At 47.3% G+C, this 17107-nt stretch overlaps 1 protein-coding gene across 4 annotated transcripts in view; it reads right to left on the bottom strand.

Annotated features, from left to right (window-relative positions):
- Positions 1 to 17107, bottom strand: part of RPTOR (regulatory associated protein of MTOR complex 1) — a 338209-nt gene that overhangs the window by 240596 nt on the left and 80506 nt on the right. For all 4 annotated transcript variants that reach the window (XR_005029883.2, XM_036910527.2, XM_057501786.1 and 1 more), the window contains exon 3: positions 11799 to 11881. Coding sequence is in view for 3 of the 4 variants with exons in the window: in XM_036910527.2 (XP_036766422.2) it covers positions 11799 to 11881 (83 nt within the window). In the remaining variant the exon portion in view is untranslated. The remainder of the gene's footprint in view (positions 1 to 11798; positions 11882 to 17107) is intronic.

Genomic DNA, 17107 nt, shown 5'->3' with positions numbered 1-17107 from the left:
CTCCGTCCCAGCCCCGGAGCTGTAGCGCGAGGAGAGGAACAGGTCAGGTGGGCAGCAGGCTGAGGGGGCGAGAGGTGGGCGGGCGATGTGCTCTCAGGGAGGCAGGAAGGCCACAGCAGGAGGGACCAAGCACACCAGCAGCACCCGGCCGGGCGCGGACGGAGGTGCTGCCGCTACAGCCGACCACGACTGTGTCTGCGCAGGCAACAGCACCCCAGTGAACTTGAGGAAGGTCAGCCCGCAGGTGGCATGTGGGCAGAGGCACCTGGAAGAAGACACTGCTGCACCTGAGGTCAGGAGGCGGCTGGTGAGCCTGGGAGAGGGAGGAAGGCCACACGCCCCGCTCTGTGCCTGATGTAAGCACGGCTGGACTGCTCCGAGCCCCTCTCCCCCAGCGGGCACTGGGCTCGGAGCAGTAAGGGTGTCCTGCCTGCTTCAGACGCCATGTGCTCCTCATTCTGCCAAACACAAAAGTGAGTCGGTGGTGCCCAGCTTTCTGTATTTCAGACCCCACGGAATGTGTTTTGCGGGGGCATCCTTCCACTGCAGCATGACACAGGGCACCAGCAACCACACTGTGTGCCAGGGCAGGCACCGCTGCACAGTGCGGCCTGGACTGTGGGGCTGTGTGCCACCCTTCGAGGGCAGATCTGTGTGCCTGCTCCTGCTGAAGCAGGCATTGCACGCTTGCGTCTGGCATGTGCACTGCCTGTTCTCAATGGCCTCGCATCACACACTGGCCTCTCCCTTGGGTGGCACCTGCCTTTATGTCCAGCCACACAGCCTGGCCACCCCATGAATACACTCTTTGAGGGGAACTTAATGTTGAAAATCCAACAAAAAATGCAGCTAGCAAAGAACTGATGCTGAGAAGAAAGGTTATAGGTGACGTTAGAACATGGGGGTTCACAGCATGACAGACTACAATAGGACTCAGGGTGAGGACCCCTTGAATATGAGCTCCACAAGGCTTGGGCTGCGGCTGGTTGGCACCAAGACCCAGGACAACAAGGGCCTCTCCTGAGCAGGCAGTTGGCGAGTACGTGTCAAACAGATGAAAACATCAGAAAAGGAAAACAGGCCAACATGCATGAGGAGGCAGAGAAAAGATCTTCAGGGTAAAACAGAAGTGACCCTAAAGTAGAAAACACCCAGAGGGGCACAAGTTCATGAGCAATCAGCCGCCTGGTGAAAACACACCCCAGCCACTGTGGAGGCCCCGGGCCTGCTGGACCTCTGGAGCTGTGCGGGGATTTCCAAGGGGCCCAGCTCCCCACTGCTCCCCATGGGTTGACCTGGGCAGGAAGGTTCTCAGGTTCTCCATGTTACATGATCCAGGTTGACTGGACCACAGCTCTCTGAAACTAAACACACCTAGCTAATGAAATGGAATAGATAAAACATCTAATTATACAGTATATGAATCAATATAATCACAGAGACACCCTCCCCACTGTTATTCAACATAGTACTGGAGGTCCTAGCCACTAAAATTAGACAAAACAAAGAAATACAAGGAATCCAGATTGGTAAAGAAGAAGTTAAACTGTCACTATTTGCAGATGACACGATATTGTACATAAAAAACCCTAAAGATTCCACTTCAAAACTACTAGAACTAATATCGGAATTCAGCAAAGTTGCAGGATACAAAATTAATACACAGTAATCTGTGGCTTTCCTATACACTAACAATGAACTAATAGGAAGAGAAACCAGGAAAACAATTCCATTCACAATTGCATCAAAAAGAATAAAATACTTAGGAATAAACCTAACCAAGGAAGTGAAAGACCTATACCCTGAAAATTACAAGACACTCTTAAGAGAAATTAAAGAGGACCTTAACAAATGGAAACTCATCCCATGCTCTTGGCTAGGAAGAATTAATATAGTCAAAATGGCCATCCTGCCCAAAGCAATATACAGATTCGATGCAATCCCTATCAAATTACCAACAGCTTTCTTCAATGAACTGGAACAAATAGTTTAAAAATTCATATGGAACCACAAAAGACACCGAATAGCCAAAGCACTCCTGAGAAGGAAGAATAAAGTGGGGGGTATCTTGCTCCCCAACTTCAAGCTCTACTACAAAGCCACGGTAATCAAGACAATTTGGTACCGGCACAAGAACAGAGCCACAGACCAGTGGACCAGAATAGAGACTCCAGACATTAACCCAAACATATATGGTCAATTAATATATGATAAAGGAGCCACGGACATACAATGGGGAAATGACAGTCTCTTCAACAGCTGGCGCTGGCAAAACTGGACAGCTACATGTAAGAGAATGAAACTGGACCATTGTCTAACCCCATACACAAAAGTAAATTAGAAATGGATCAAAGACCTGAATGTAAGTCATAAAACCATAAAACTCTTAGAAAAAAACATAGGCAAAAATCTCTTGGACATAAACATGAGCGACTTCTTCATGAACATATCTCCTTGGGCAAGGGAAACAAAAGCAAAAATGAACAAGTGGGACTATATCAAGCTGAAAAGCTTCTGTACAGCAAAGGACAACATCAATAGAACAAAAAGGTACCCTACAGTATGGGAAAATATATTAATAAATGACAGATCCGATAAAGGGTTGACATCCAAAATATATAAAGAGCTCACACACCTCAACAAATAAAAAACAAATAATCCCATTAAAAAATGGGCAGAGGAGCTGAATAGACAGTTCTCCAAAGAAGAAATTCAGATGGCCAACAGACACATGAAAAGATGCTCCACATCGCTAGTCATCAGAGAAATAAAAATTAAAACCACAATGAGATATCACCTCACACCAGTAAGGATCACCACCATCCAAAAGACAAACAATAACAAATGTTGGTGAGGTTGTGGAGAAAGGGGAACCCTCCTACACTGCTGGTGGGAATGTAAATTAGTTCAACCATTGTGGAAAGCAGTATGGAGGTTCCTCAAAATGCTTAAAATAGAAATACCATTTGACCCAGGAATTCCACTTCTAGGAATTTACCATAAGAATGCAGCAGCCCAGTTTGAAAAAGCCTGATGCACCCCTATGTTTATCGCAGCACTATTTACAATAGCCAAGAAATGGAAGCAACCTAAGTGTCCATCAGTAGTTGAATAGATAAAGAAGATGTGGTACATATACACAATGGGATTATTCAGCCATAAGAAGAAAACAAATCCTACCATTTGCAACAACATGGATGGAGCTAGAGGGTATTATGCTCAGTGAAATAAGCCAGGCAGAGAAAGACAAGTACCAAATGATTTCACTCATCTGTGAAGTATAAGAACAAAGAAAAACTGAAGGAACAAAACAGCAGCAGAATCACAGAACCCAAGAATGGACTAACGGTTTCCAAAGGGAAAGGGACTGGGGAGGATGTGTGGGAAGGGAGGGATAAGGGCGGGGAAAAAGAAAGGGGGGCATTACAATTAGCATGTGTAATGTATGTGGGGGGGGGCACGGGGAGGGCTGCACAACACAGAGAAGACAAGTAGTGATTCTACAGCATCTTACTATGCTGATGGACAGTGACTGTAATGGAGTTTGTGGGGGGGACTTGGTGAAGGGGAGAGCCTAGTAAACATACTGTTCTTCATGTAATTGTAGATTAATGATACCAAAATATATATATATATATGTGTGTGTGTGTGTGTGTGTGTATATATCACAAAACTTTTTAATAATGATTTCATAAATGGAACAAACCCACCAGGCCAAAAACTATTTTAAGAATTAAATGTTGTTATGAGGTTGTCAGCAGACATCACATAAACTATTTGGAAAGGAAATGAGTGACAACAAAAATTATTAAAAATCTCCACTATGACTTCCAGCAAGTCAACAATAACAAGTAACCCAACTAAAAAAAAGGTACAGGACTTGAATAGACATTTCTCAAAAGATGTACAGATGGCCACAAGCACATGAAAAGATGCTCAACATCACTGGTCACAAGGGAGATGCCGATCAAGACCACAGAGATACCACTTCATACCCACGGAGATGCCTGTAACAATGGCAACAGAAAACAAGTGTTGGTGAGGAGAGGGAGAAACTGGAACTCTCATACATTGCCAGTAGGAGCAGAAAGCAGTACAGCTGCTGTGGAAAACAACTCAGGAGGTCCTCAAAAAGGCAAACATAGACGTACAGGGCCCAGCAATCCCATGCCTGGGTTACACCCGAGAGGACGGAAAGCATGTCCACGAAGAGCCCCCCCACACACACGTCCACAGCAGCACTGCTCCTGACAGCCAAAAGGTGGGGACGGCCCATGTGCACCAGCAGACAGACAAAGTGTAGCGTGTGCATCCAATGGGATATTATTTGGCCATTAAAACAGTTGATTACTGATACATGCAACAACGTGCGAGCACAAGGATGATTTTGAAAACATGCTGAGTGGAAGAAATTAAGACACACAAGGCCACAGATCATATGAGTCCACTTGTAACTTTATGTTATGTGAGTTTTATCTCAATCAAAAAAAAAACTACATTATATATCACACCAAGTAGATCCTTGACATTTAAGAGGGGCATGTCCAGAAGCCTCTGTGAACCCCCAATTCATGAATACCACTGTGACATACAGTTTCCCCTGCAAAACAAAATCAAGTGTAACCCAAGAAGCCATTCCCTCCAATCCATCATTATCTTCCCCTTGTATCAGAACTTTCCCATTTGGCTGGAATATAATTTGACAACTCTTCTCGGTTACATATGGTGAGCATACGGTGGCTCCTCATCACCACATCCAAATTTTGCTTTCCATCTTCAACGCCTCACATCTTCTGCTTCCTGACTTAGAACGAGCACTTCCTCAGACATCTTTATTTCCAGCCTAGCACGTCCTCCAGAGCTGTTTACACGTCGCTCTGTATCATGGGCCTCCAGGTTAACTCAGGAAACCAACATTGCACATGAAATCTGTGGATGCCCGCCATCTGAGCTAGTTTTAGCCCTCCAACTGACAGCGCCTGGGCTTCATCTGCAATTTGTCACACACACAGAGGTAACTCTCTTGTTAAACGGAACATGAAGATGAGAGATGATACCCTGGAGGGGTTTGTTAAGGACAGAGGTAAGCCCTTATTTCTCTCTAAAAATACAACACTTCAAGTAGGTCAGTTCATAGAGGAGAGCTGGCAGGGGAGGCAACCAGGCCGGAGGATGGGGCTGGAGCAGACGCCCTGCGCTGGAAACAGCCGTGTGCCGTGTCCATGTGTAGCCTTCACCGTCTCACCTGCCGGGAGCAGGGGTGTGCAGGTAGGCTGCCACGGGCCCCTCGTGGAGCAAACACTGTACCTCATTCTGTTCTCTACCTTAACCCTTCTTTCACATTTACAGATCTTAAAAGTTAAGTTGCAACCTTTCAAAGGTACATTTCCAGGAAGTACAAACCCAAAATCCAGCAAGTCCATGTTCCTCTCTGGTTCCAGGCTATGGCCTCGCCCTTCCCCAGACCAGGACCATGGGAGGGAAGAGACGCCCCAATGCTCTCCCTGCCAGTGAGGGGAGCCCCCAGCCGCACAGGACTATTCAGACACACAGAGCCAGCAGAGCGATTCTCGTGAGCTGTGGCTAACGGTCCGAGTGCCTGCTAGGCAAGGCACCACCCCATGGGGCAGGCCTGTGCCCCCGGTGGGCTCTCAGGAAGCCACCCCGGCCACCTCAAGAGCAAAGCCCATCATCACAGAGAAGGCGAAGCAGCGTCACCTCCCAGACCAACCGTCACAGACAGCCAGCCCCCCAAGAGCCTAGAGTTTTAGTCGCACAACAGGCTATTCATCCCCCAGGCGAGATGCAAAATTTCTTTCTTCCTTCTCCTCTTTTTTTAATGTATTTGTTGTGTTTTTAAAAATAATTTATAGGTCATGTCTCCAAAGCTGCTTTGAGTGATGGCAGTGGGATGACAAGGCCTTTACGCTCTTGGGAAATGCAAGGAGAGGCGGGGTTGGTAGGAAGAGTTTGGCATGAACTGTTTTTCAGAATCCAAACCCCACGTGGGAGGCTGTTTCCAAGAGCATGGCCTCTAGGGACAGGGCAGGACAGGAGGTGCGTGGGCAGGGCTGAGTAAGAGGCTCTCCTCAATCAGAATTCCCCGAGCAGGGGCGAGGCACAGCCAGCAGGTAGGCAAAGGCAAAAAAGCCGAGAGGGGTGAAGCACAGGAACATGATTAAGGCCAAAGCAAAAATATAAATAAAACGTTTGTCACAGGTACAAATTTTAAAGTTCCGGGGGAAAGCAATTAAGTGAAACTGCCGAAACACCACAGTTAACCCCGAGAGGGCCAGGGGACTTCATCTGCACTGTCACGGAAGTTTAATGAGCACCCGATGCAAGGTGCTTCACACCAGATACCAAATTATGTAAACTGTGGCAATTCCGCCTTGGGGTGCAGTCTTCATTTGCAGTTGCCACAAGACACAAGTGAGGTGGCTCAAGCCCAACCTCAGGACCCACAGAGCGGGCTGGCCAGGACAGCAGAGCCCCGACACAGTCAGGGCAGCGCTCAGGGGACAGCAGCCACCTCCTCACAGGGCCGTTTCCCCCGCCGAGCGGCACTGTCAGCGTGGGATGAGGGTCGTGCTGGGACAGCCCCGAGCCAGCGCGCCCACAAGAACAATCCCCAGCTCTCTCCAGGCGGGCAACAGTCCCACGCAGGCTTGGGTTCTTCCTCAGCCACCCACATCTGACTCTGAAAACCCCAAGAAATGGCAGAACCCACTTACAGGGCTTGACTGCATCCCTGTATAAAATTCATTCCAGAACACTGAACGGACCGGGTAAGGGGAGTCATCAGCATTTGTGCCTGCGGCTCTGCTGCTACTCTCACCCCAAGAAGGCAGCACCACAGCCTGTGGGCCACACGCGCTGTGACCAGCCCCAGGAAGGAGGCCAGAAGGCCAGCATGACAGTCACCCAGCAGTTCGCTGGGCTCCAAAGCCCGGCCCTGCACCTGGGCTGCCAGCCTTGCCTACAGCCGTCAGCGCAGTGGCCGATCCCAACGCTCGGTGGCTCGTTACGCCGCGGGACCCCTCCCCAGGATGGCCAGGCCAGGCTGTCAGCCCCATTTCAGGGAGAGAGTGAAGGGCCTGACCCCCCACCGTGAACACTGGTGCACAGAGTAAGCGTTAGGGTGTGTGCCTGAAAGCCAAAGGCGAGGCCGTGAATGCCCAAACCTGAACGAAGCCGCTGCTGCCCTTGGCAACCCCCTTCCTCCCCAAACTCCCCTCTGATGTGTGACGTCAGCTTCAGTTGCCGCAAGCAGGCTCCCAGGGGCGTGGGGACGAGTCTGTGGCCACAATACCGCCAGACCAACTGCCACCCAACCTGAAATGAATGGCAAGCAGGGCAGGTGGTGGGGTCCCGCTTTGTTCCAGACTTCTCTCCCTGGGTAACTCAGTCTGGCAAGAGCAAGATAAGAACAGGTCTTTCTTTCTAAGAGCACAACTCACTTTCAGTCCCTGATGCACAGTGACTGTGGCAGCCCTGAGAAGCACGATGGAGCTGAAGGAAAGACTGACATTTAGAATCTGCAAAACATAGTCCACGGCGTCACTGTGCAAGGACACCTAAGAACTGTCAGGGTGCGTTCACTGGGAATCGTCCAGCGTCCCAGCTCCTGAAGGGCCCAGCTGCTGCGCAGGTGGGCCACCTCCGCCACTTGCAGCCCCACTTAGGATAGGATGAGCTCCACCAGCAAGCAGAGAGCTGAGTGGCATTTTCTGCCCCTTTCCTAGACCAGCACAAACCCATGAACTACTGGGACAAACGGATTTACTCAGGTCACCTCAGATGCCTGCCAATAGGGGAAGTCGCGCCCAATTCCTTCACCTACCCTAGTAAGTCACAAGCATTCCCACATAAACTCGTCGCCCAGCCGCCCAGAACGGCACTCAGCCCGAGGAAAGGCACCGCGCCTCCACCTGGGCCTGTGTGCTCTCTGGGGAAAGGACGGTAGACAAGGATGGAGGCACTGCCACCTCCGCCGGCTCCAGCTCCTAAATCAGACCTTGCACTAAACTGCCAGCACCCTTGATTTGTAGGAAAAAGTCTTAAAAAGATAAATTCTTCACTGTATATGCTTTGTAATCTCCTACTGCCATCTCCCAGCAAAGCTTTCTGTTGAGACTTTGATGAAACGAGTGAGGTTTATTTAACTACAGAATTTTCCGCTGAAACAACAGTTGGCACTTCTTCTTCAATCTCCTGCAGAACACAAATTTATGTGCCTACCATGTAATAAGGAGAAGACTTAAATTTAATCAAAAGAAATATTTCACTAGTGGCAAATTGATAAATTATTTAGAAAAGGGCACAATCGACCTGGCAAGGAAATGGGGGTCTGACAGTCTGTCAGCTTCAGAAAAAAAATCGTTGTTATGGTTTCTCTAAATTCCTTCTTGACCCCAAATCACCTTTATCAAAATGTTCAATCTTGGATGGTTAAAGCTGGAAAAGTAAGGAGGAGAGAGTGAGGCGCATGGCAGCAGGCAGGAAATAGCAACTCAAGGCCCTGCTCTTACAGTGCTGGCAGGTTCGCAGAGGTTGATTCTCTGCACGTCCCCGAAGGGATCAGACAGCAGGATTTCCTAGCCTATTTCCACCCACAGCAACATGGAGGCAGGCGAGGATTTCCACAAACACTAATGAAAATGACCTTATTTCCAGTTGCTGAACCTTTGTGAGTCTTGCAAAATAGAGGATATAGAGACAGAGAAAACTAGATCTACGGGTATTGACATCAAAGATCCAGAAACTTAATAATGTTCCCATTGTTTTATTGCAGATGCACATCAACCTCTATTACTGCAGAAAACTCGAGAGCCCTGTGGGGTGCAATAAAGTGGTGTGTGTTCAGCTTTGTGATGTTTCAAAGCACCCTGATTTGCAGGTGCCTTGCACACAAACATCTGAGCTTGGTAACTGCCTCATGTTTTCCACAAACTCTGTAAGGGAGCACGAGGCCGGTCACACAGAGAACCACGCCATGGATGCCAGCCTCCCTCCCGCTCCTGTAACCCACATGAGGTTAGGAAGGGCAAGAAGGGTGCCCCTTGCACAGGGCATGTACTATTACTACGCAGTGCACAACCCCACAGACAGTCAGGTATCCTGCTGCACCCACTACCTCAGGCTTGTTTCTGAAATCGGTGAGTCCCTCTAACAGTGGAGAGCAGCAAAATTTTAAACATTTTTATCACATGCAAAAATGAATGCAATGGTCTTACTATGCTGATGGACAGTGACTATAATTGGGTATGTGGTAGGGACTTGATAATGAGGGGAATCTAGTAACCACAATGTTGCTCATGTGATTGTATATTGATACCAAAATAAAAAAGTAAAATAAAAATTAAAAATGAATGCAATGGTCTCGGCATTCGAAAAAGACAGTGTTAAGTACTCCTTGTTGTGGCTGTGCTTCCTGAATGCAGGCAAGAGACCTCGCTCGGCGTGAACTGCTGCTTCCCAGGCTGCAGCTGATACCTCATCCCTGATCCACCCTGTAAACTCTCCCTGGGGGATCCCCCCGGCACTAGTTCACTGATGGCTTTTCCTAAGCATCCTATAATCTAGAAACAGTCTTCCTCAACAGCCCTCTGAACTCTCTCTCTCCCTCCTTCAAAAACTTACACTGCAGATGAATTCATGCAATCTCACCAATTTAACAAATATTCTCAGACTTCACTGACTACCCGCAGGACCATACGCCCCTGAACAGTGGCCTGCCACCCACTGTCACAGGAAGGTAGTCTCTCAGTCCTATATGTGACTCTGCACTGCTGTTTTTGGACCTGCAACCAGTTCCCTATATTTAAAGGTTGCCTGCCTTACATGGTGAGCCCCCTTCCAGATACCGTGAACAAGGTCTGCTCTCAGACAGAAATTTAGGTTAAAAATAATGATAGACCTTACCTGAAAATCCCATTTACTATCTGCTAGCGTGAACTAGCTGATACCTACCAAGCTACACTAATAACAAGAACAGCAGTAAATCAACCCTTAGCATGCCGAAAAAAAATTGTAGTAAGTCCCATCAAATGGAATAAACATACGATATCTTGAAATATTAAACATGTACTCTGAAAGACTGTATCTTCTCATGTAATAATTCTTTAACAGAAAAAAGTAGTCAAAACAGCAGATACCTGTTCCACAGAGAACACAACTATGGATCTGAATTCATCTGGCTGCATTCTCTTTTACACAAATGTACCCAGCAAAAAGCCAGAGCAGGAAGTCAAGCCCAGGAGATATCAGAGGTCGCTAAAGCAGAAAGGCACTCTTTTACATTTAAGTAGCGCTGGTTCTCCATCTTCCAGACGCCAATGGTACCATCCTTTGTTCCAGGTGCATACTGTCACACTTGGACCAAAAGGCCTGTCTGCACCACTCACTCCTGGTTAAGTGTCTATGTACCTCGCCAGGGTCCTGAGTACCTTCAAAGGTCTCAAAGAAGCTATTTTCTGTTGATAACACTAGACATCTCAACTGTTTTGAAAGGAATACACCATCAAAATATATCTCTGGTCCTCATCCAAGCCCCAAACACACTGTACTCTCCAGAAAAAGGCTACAGAATTTTTATAAAAACCATCAAGAAGTAACAAATCTGATGGAGGAAAAACCAAAGTCTATAGGCATGGATCAAAACCACCACTAAGAAAGTGCCTTCTAAAGAATAGGGGTTCATTATTACTGGCTTGACAAGTTAGAAACTTGAAGCACAGAGGTGAACCCTACAACCTGCCGCTGCTGCGTGACAGTGAGCCATCCCACCACTGTGAGCAATGGCGGACATCACCTGAGGGCACTGTCACAGGCAGGAACAAATCCTCTCTGGCTATTTTCTTCTCTTAGATGTAAATAATGCACAAAGAATTCCTATATTTCACAGCATGTGGATACATGATCCACAAATGAAAATACCAAGCAGGCAGTGTCCTCTGGGGTCTCTGAGCCATTTGCTTCCATTACTCAAAAAGGGAGCGCGCAGACTCGCAGGAGGAGGCAGGCAGGCCACCTGCTCGCTGCCTGTCTGACCACACCCTTTAGGTAACCAGAACGGCCCCTCACACAAGCCTGAATGGAAAATACCCTCCATTAATTCTAAAGGCCCTCCTAAAATTTTAATTTTCTATTAGAAGTATTAAATCCTCAAAGCAGTTAACAAGAAAGGCTGAAGGAAATAGGTCTCTGGGTGTTTACAAATAATTCAAGATCTTAAAGGCAATTCGACACAGTTATATTCTATGCTGCTTTCTTTGAAAAAACAAAGACACAGAAAAAAACTGTGAGCTATAAGCAACAAAAGGCTCAGTAATTGGTAACTGACTCCCTGAAGAGAACCTTACCTTTTGAATCAAAGACAAAGCATTTAATAGGTGTCATCTTTTATACTGGGCCCTTTTTTTCTCAACTGTTTGAAAACTGAAGACAAAAGAAATAGCTCTAACTAGTTGAGGCTGCAGAAAAGTTATTAAAATACATTTCTGTGCAAAGTAAAAACCATGCTTTAAGAGTAACACGAAAATGCCTTATTTGTTAAAAATCTGGGGAGAACTTAGGCAAAATCACTAATAGACAACCCACTTATGACTCACAGGAGGGCAAGTGCTGCATTACAGAACGGGACGGCGTCACAGGCCAGGAGGGAAGGCAGGCGGGAAGAGCAGCCCCCGGTCACCGACTGCCTGACGGTGACGTGTGCTCACCTGGCTGCCCGGAGACTGAAACCAAGGAACTGAGGTCTCCTGGTAAGGAAGAAAGAAGAGCAAATGGATGCTCACCCGTGGCTGCCAGTTCTCATACTGCTTCTGTAAATTTGCACCGATGGTTTCCAGCGCTTTCTGAGGACCCATGGACAGAGGATCTGAGGAAGAAGGAGAGAACATTTTTATCTGCACATCTGCTCCCCTGCTGAACCTCTTCCAGACTTTCCACCTACAGAATTCACTTCAGGGCCACCTTCAATGAAAGAAGACGCAACTGGGCTTCGCTGGGGTTACAGAACTGCTGACGCACCAAATGGGCTAACGCGCCACCGGTGGCACCTCTCTGGAGGAAGGGGATTCACTAAAGTCGCTGGCACAGCACCTGCTCTCTCCCAGCCCCGTCTGTCTGTCACGCCAGCACCTGTGGCTCCCCGGCATGCCTCCTGTTCTGCCGTGTGCTCCTGATGGGCTGTGGGACAGAGACCAGAGACCGGGCCTGGGCTTCTGCCAAAGCAGAGGTGCGGGGCGCTGGGGCCAGCAGTGTGAGCACCAGGCACTCTTCCCACGTTCAAACTGCAACTCTCGTGCAGGAGCCACAGGAAGACATGCGAGGACATAACACATTTTTAACAACTCCCCCATGTACTCTCAGTTTCACGGACATATCTACACATTCACAGGCTACCCATCTATTCAGGAGTAGCTCCTAGAACAAGTAACTAACCCAGCAATTCCCCAAATTTGTCTGGTTCTGGGACTTCTCTGTACTCTTTAAAATTACGGGGGGGACACAAAGAACATGTTTAAGTGGTTGCTTCTGTTGCATTTACTGTATTCAAAATCAAGATGAGAGATTATTTATTTACTTATTCATTCCTTTAAAAGCAGTATCAAACCCATTACATTTGAACATAAATATTTATTATGAAAAATGAGTTTTTTCCAGAAAAAAATATTAATGAAAATAGCAGTGCTACACTTTTGCAAATCTCTTTAATATCTGGTTTACTAGATGACAGCTGGACTCTCCTATCTGCTTCTGCATTCATCTGCTGCAACGTGCGTTTCTGGGACACGTGAGAATCCTGCCTCCCACAGGACTGTGGGGAAGTACAGGAGTGCTCTGGGCGTTCCTAGGCAATCAGGGCTCTTCTTTGACATGATACCAAAACTTGACAAGTAGAAGCCTCTTTAATATTGTTCAGACTGTGGAATCTGAAACCACAGCAATGAACTTGAACCCCATTCCAGGAAAATCCAGTCTATCTTGCACTGTAAATGGATCTTTAGCTTATGGATGACTTCGTACCATCATCACCGGTCATTTTGGTTCCCTAAGCTATGCAGACCTTCCCTATTTCACTCTCTATTATCTCCTTATTTATCAGCAACAACAAATACTGCCAGTTGTTGTCTTTAAAGTGACAGTTCACTTTGTTTTCCAGAAAATGTCTGCCACGGTCCCTGCAGGTAGAAAGGGTGCCAGGAGAAAGCAAATGGTGTGGCCTGCAGCTCATCGACAGCACGGTGCCCTCCACCCCACCGCCAGTGCGCCCCCATGCCTACCGCATACACCCCGCTTCATCACACGGAAGATCAGACATGGGTGCAGAGGCTGAAATCAGCAACATCTGTAAGTCTTGCTGCTCTACCAAGGGCAATCTGGGGGCGACTGGATGTTTTCACTGCAAATGTGTGGCTGCGAAGCACACCATGGCTTGCACTTTGGAGCCAAGGCCTCGTCTGCACTCAGGTACCAGCTGCTTCACCCACCATTGCTTTTGCCCCATCAGCGCGACCTCCCAACACAGGGAAAGGCCAATAGCATCTTAATAATATTATAAAAGAGCTGCAGCCCTGTGGGTCCCTGAAAGGGCCTCAGAGACTTCCAGGGGCCCACAGATCACACTGTCAGCATGGCTATACAAAGCTGTTTTCAACACAGATGCTCTGACTTCAACCAGAAAGCATTTTTCAAAGAAAGAGGTTAAACTACTGGATAGATAGAATACTTATGTTGGCTTTTATCTGATCCTCCTCCCAACCGAGACTAATCCTCCCATTCAGTGTTCTGGACTCTAGCTCAGCCCACTTTCTCAGAAGCTAAACTCCTAATCCCCAGGCTCCAGGATACTCAGCCTCCCCTCTTAACCAGAGCCTTCCCAAAGGCTTCCTCAACTCTAAGTTATGCACATATCCTTCCTTTCAAAAGTCAGACAGGGTCAAAAGGCTTTAAACAAAACAGCAGCAGTCCCCTGGCCCCTGCGTCCACCTCAAGCCTCACTTCTCAGGAGCGACCATTTCCAACCAGAACAGTCTTTGCTTGATACCACCACCATTTTTCTGAACATCATGCTTATGTGGCTGTTTATGTCCACTGCAGACGCCAGTGCAGCCCTGCTCCTGGGATGGCGTCACCCCCTCTTCCACTGCCGCCCCCTTCTGCCCTCACTCTGCTCTCCCAACAGAGCCACACACACATCTTATGAAGTTGACACTCAGGGTTCCTCACACTGGGATACCTAGTGAATCACGCGTTGAAGTTCAGCCAGTCCGTGCACTGAAGCGATGCCTTTCGTGCCGCTTCTCAGCCTCCTGTGTCCGTGTACAAGCACTGACTCTGCCCCAGTCCCCCAAGGATCTCTCTCAAATACTACCTTCCGCATGGTCAAGGGTGGCTGACCCTTGGACAACACAGGTTTGAACTGCATAGGTCCACTTACACACAGATTTTTTTTCCAATAAATATATTGGAAAAATTTTTGGAGATATGCAACAGTTTGAAAAAACCTGCAGAAGAATTGAGTGGCTGAGAAATATCAAAAAAATAAAAAAGTTAGATATGTCATGTTGCATAAAATATATGTAAATACTAGTCTATTTTATCATTTACTATCATCAAATCAGCAATGGGAAATAAAAAGTTACATGTAAATTTTCAACTGCACAGGGGGTCAGCACCCCTACCCGCCCCAGTTCAAGCTGTTATCACCTAATGTATTCCCTCTCCTTGACCACCCACTGCACAATCCCATCTTTGGCAGCAAATGTGAGATTCCTCTTTGCAGAAACGGATTGGCTCCCAAGCAAAGAGCCTTAAGGGACCTGGAGACAACAAAAGGTCTAATACTTGTGTCATCAGAGTCTCAGAGTGAGAAAAGTTTGACAGAGCTCAAAAAACAGTTGAAGATACAATGCTTGGTAACTTTTCAAATGTGACAATATAAATGTACAGATTCGAGCAGCTCAGTGAACTAGAAACAGACCAACCCAAGGAAATCCACATCCAGACACATCACCAAGCACTGAACACCAAAGGCAAAGCGAATCCTTCGAGAAAAACCAGATCGCAAAGAATCATGAATGAGAAAAGCTCTGGGTTCCCAACAACACTGAAAGCTGGACAAAATAGAGCAGTGCCTTCAAGTCCTCTGTGAAAATAACTTCAACCTGTTGTTTGACTATAAGGGTAAAATAGAGGTCTGTTCAGACATGCAAACACTCACAAAATCTGTGCATGTTCCTCGGGAAATAAATCACAAAAAAAGACAACAAAGGATCCAGGAGAAGACAGAGACAGAAGAGAAACCACAAATGCACATGTACCAGATCTAGAGACCAAGCAGTCCCATGAGAGATGGAGGGGTGTTAAAAAAACAAAATTAATAGATTATTTGAGCACAGGGAAAATTGATAGCATTTGACAGATCTACTGGAATATCTATAAAAAATAAAATGAATTCATAAATTCACAGCATTAAGCAAATAAAAGTAACTAGTCAATCTGTAATGGGGGGGATTATATATATATAGACAAGAAAGGAATCATTCACAGTATCCCCTCTGGGAAGGGCGGGGGCAGGAGACAGGTTTTTCTTAATAAATTTTTTAGTGCTATTTGATTTTGAAGCTATGTTACATTGATTTTAAAAATATATGTGAACTATAAAATTAAGTAGCAGGATTTCAGAGCTGGAAGGACCTTTACTATGTGTATGTCAAAGTCATCAGGGACTTGTCAAAGCAGAGATGGCGGGCCTTACCCTGGAGAGTCTAATTCAATAGCCTGAGAAGAGCCTGGCCGGCTAATGAGCACCTCTAGCAGAACCTGGTAGGAGTCGGGTTATAACTAACTTGTCCATAAGAAGTACGGTCAATATGTTTTAATCCATAAGGACAGAAATTAGACATTGGTCTTCCTCTCTCTTTGTTCAGGTAGCAAAGTAGTGCTAAGATCTCAAAAGAATTAGAATAATCCCAATGAACTTTGCTGTGATCTGACTCACAAGACTGGCAAGAGACAGGAAAGAACCGGGATCTGAAAAATAAAAACTGAGGGCCACTGAAGTGTACAAACAAAGGGAAGAAGAAAAAAGCTTCAACAAATAGAAACCATTCAAATAGCTGGCCACGCCTTCTGCATGATGACCCACAGAATACATGCCAGAGCTGGTGTGAAAGCGCCTGTCATTCACCTGCACCTCCGTGGAGCACCATGCAGCCAATGCTCTGGCTGTAATCCACAGCTCAGAGAGCAAAACCGGTTTCCTCAGTAAAACAGGCCTGGCCGGGACTCACGTGGATGGGAGGCAGCCCTTGGGCATGGCGTCTAAAAGCCCGTCAGGGGAGGAAGGGCGTTCAGAAGGTCCACGGGCCAGGGGAGGCCTACTGCACTTCCTCCTTGACCTTCACCCTTGGAGAGCCCAGGCCCTCCACCCCACACCAGCCTCTCCCCAGAGTTCCCAAAGAGGGGGCGTGGAAAGCGTGCCAGAGGCGGAGAGAGCTGCTGCCAAGCTTCTCTGCACACCCCGCCAACTTCCAGTGACAAGTCGTGGTGCCTGCCAGTGGCACCCACTTTTCCCTGACCTTAGAGCAAAATGCCTGCCCCTGGGGGGGAGGAGCGGGGCAGCTACTGGCCAGTCATGAGGCTGTGACCAACCAGGTGGTACCTCCACATCCCACCTCCCAGGAATCCCTGTGGCCAGATGATCTTAGGGTTTCCTCCTGAGAACTGGACAGCGAGTGGGACAGGGAAGAGATGGGAGAAGGGGAGGGAAGGGAGAGGTCACAGCTACTACCTGAACTGCAAGAGACAAGCCACCGAACTAAACGGACTTTAAACTCCTGCTGGGTGTTACCCCAATGTTATCAATCTGACGTTGGACAAAGTGGACAAAACATAAATACAGACTTACAATTCCGTCTTAAAATACTTCCTCCTAATGCCCTCATGGGCTTCAGTTCAATGACCTAAGTGGACGGGTGGGTGAGTGGATGGAAGGAAAAGTAGGTGGCAACTGGCATTTGCTCAAAACATTAGCTTTTTCACCAGACTTCCTTCCCATCTGCAAGCTTGTCAGCACAACCTGTGTATTTCACAAGCT

Source organism: Manis pentadactyla, chromosome 4 (genome assembly GCF_030020395.1).
Source record: "Manis pentadactyla isolate mManPen7 chromosome 4, mManPen7.hap1, whole genome shotgun sequence".
Classification (NCBI taxonomy): Eukaryota; Metazoa; Chordata; class Mammalia; order Pholidota; family Manidae; genus Manis; species Manis pentadactyla.
The sequence above is the reverse complement of the archived record's forward strand: the minus strand, read 5'-3'. Positions and strand labels throughout refer to the sequence as shown.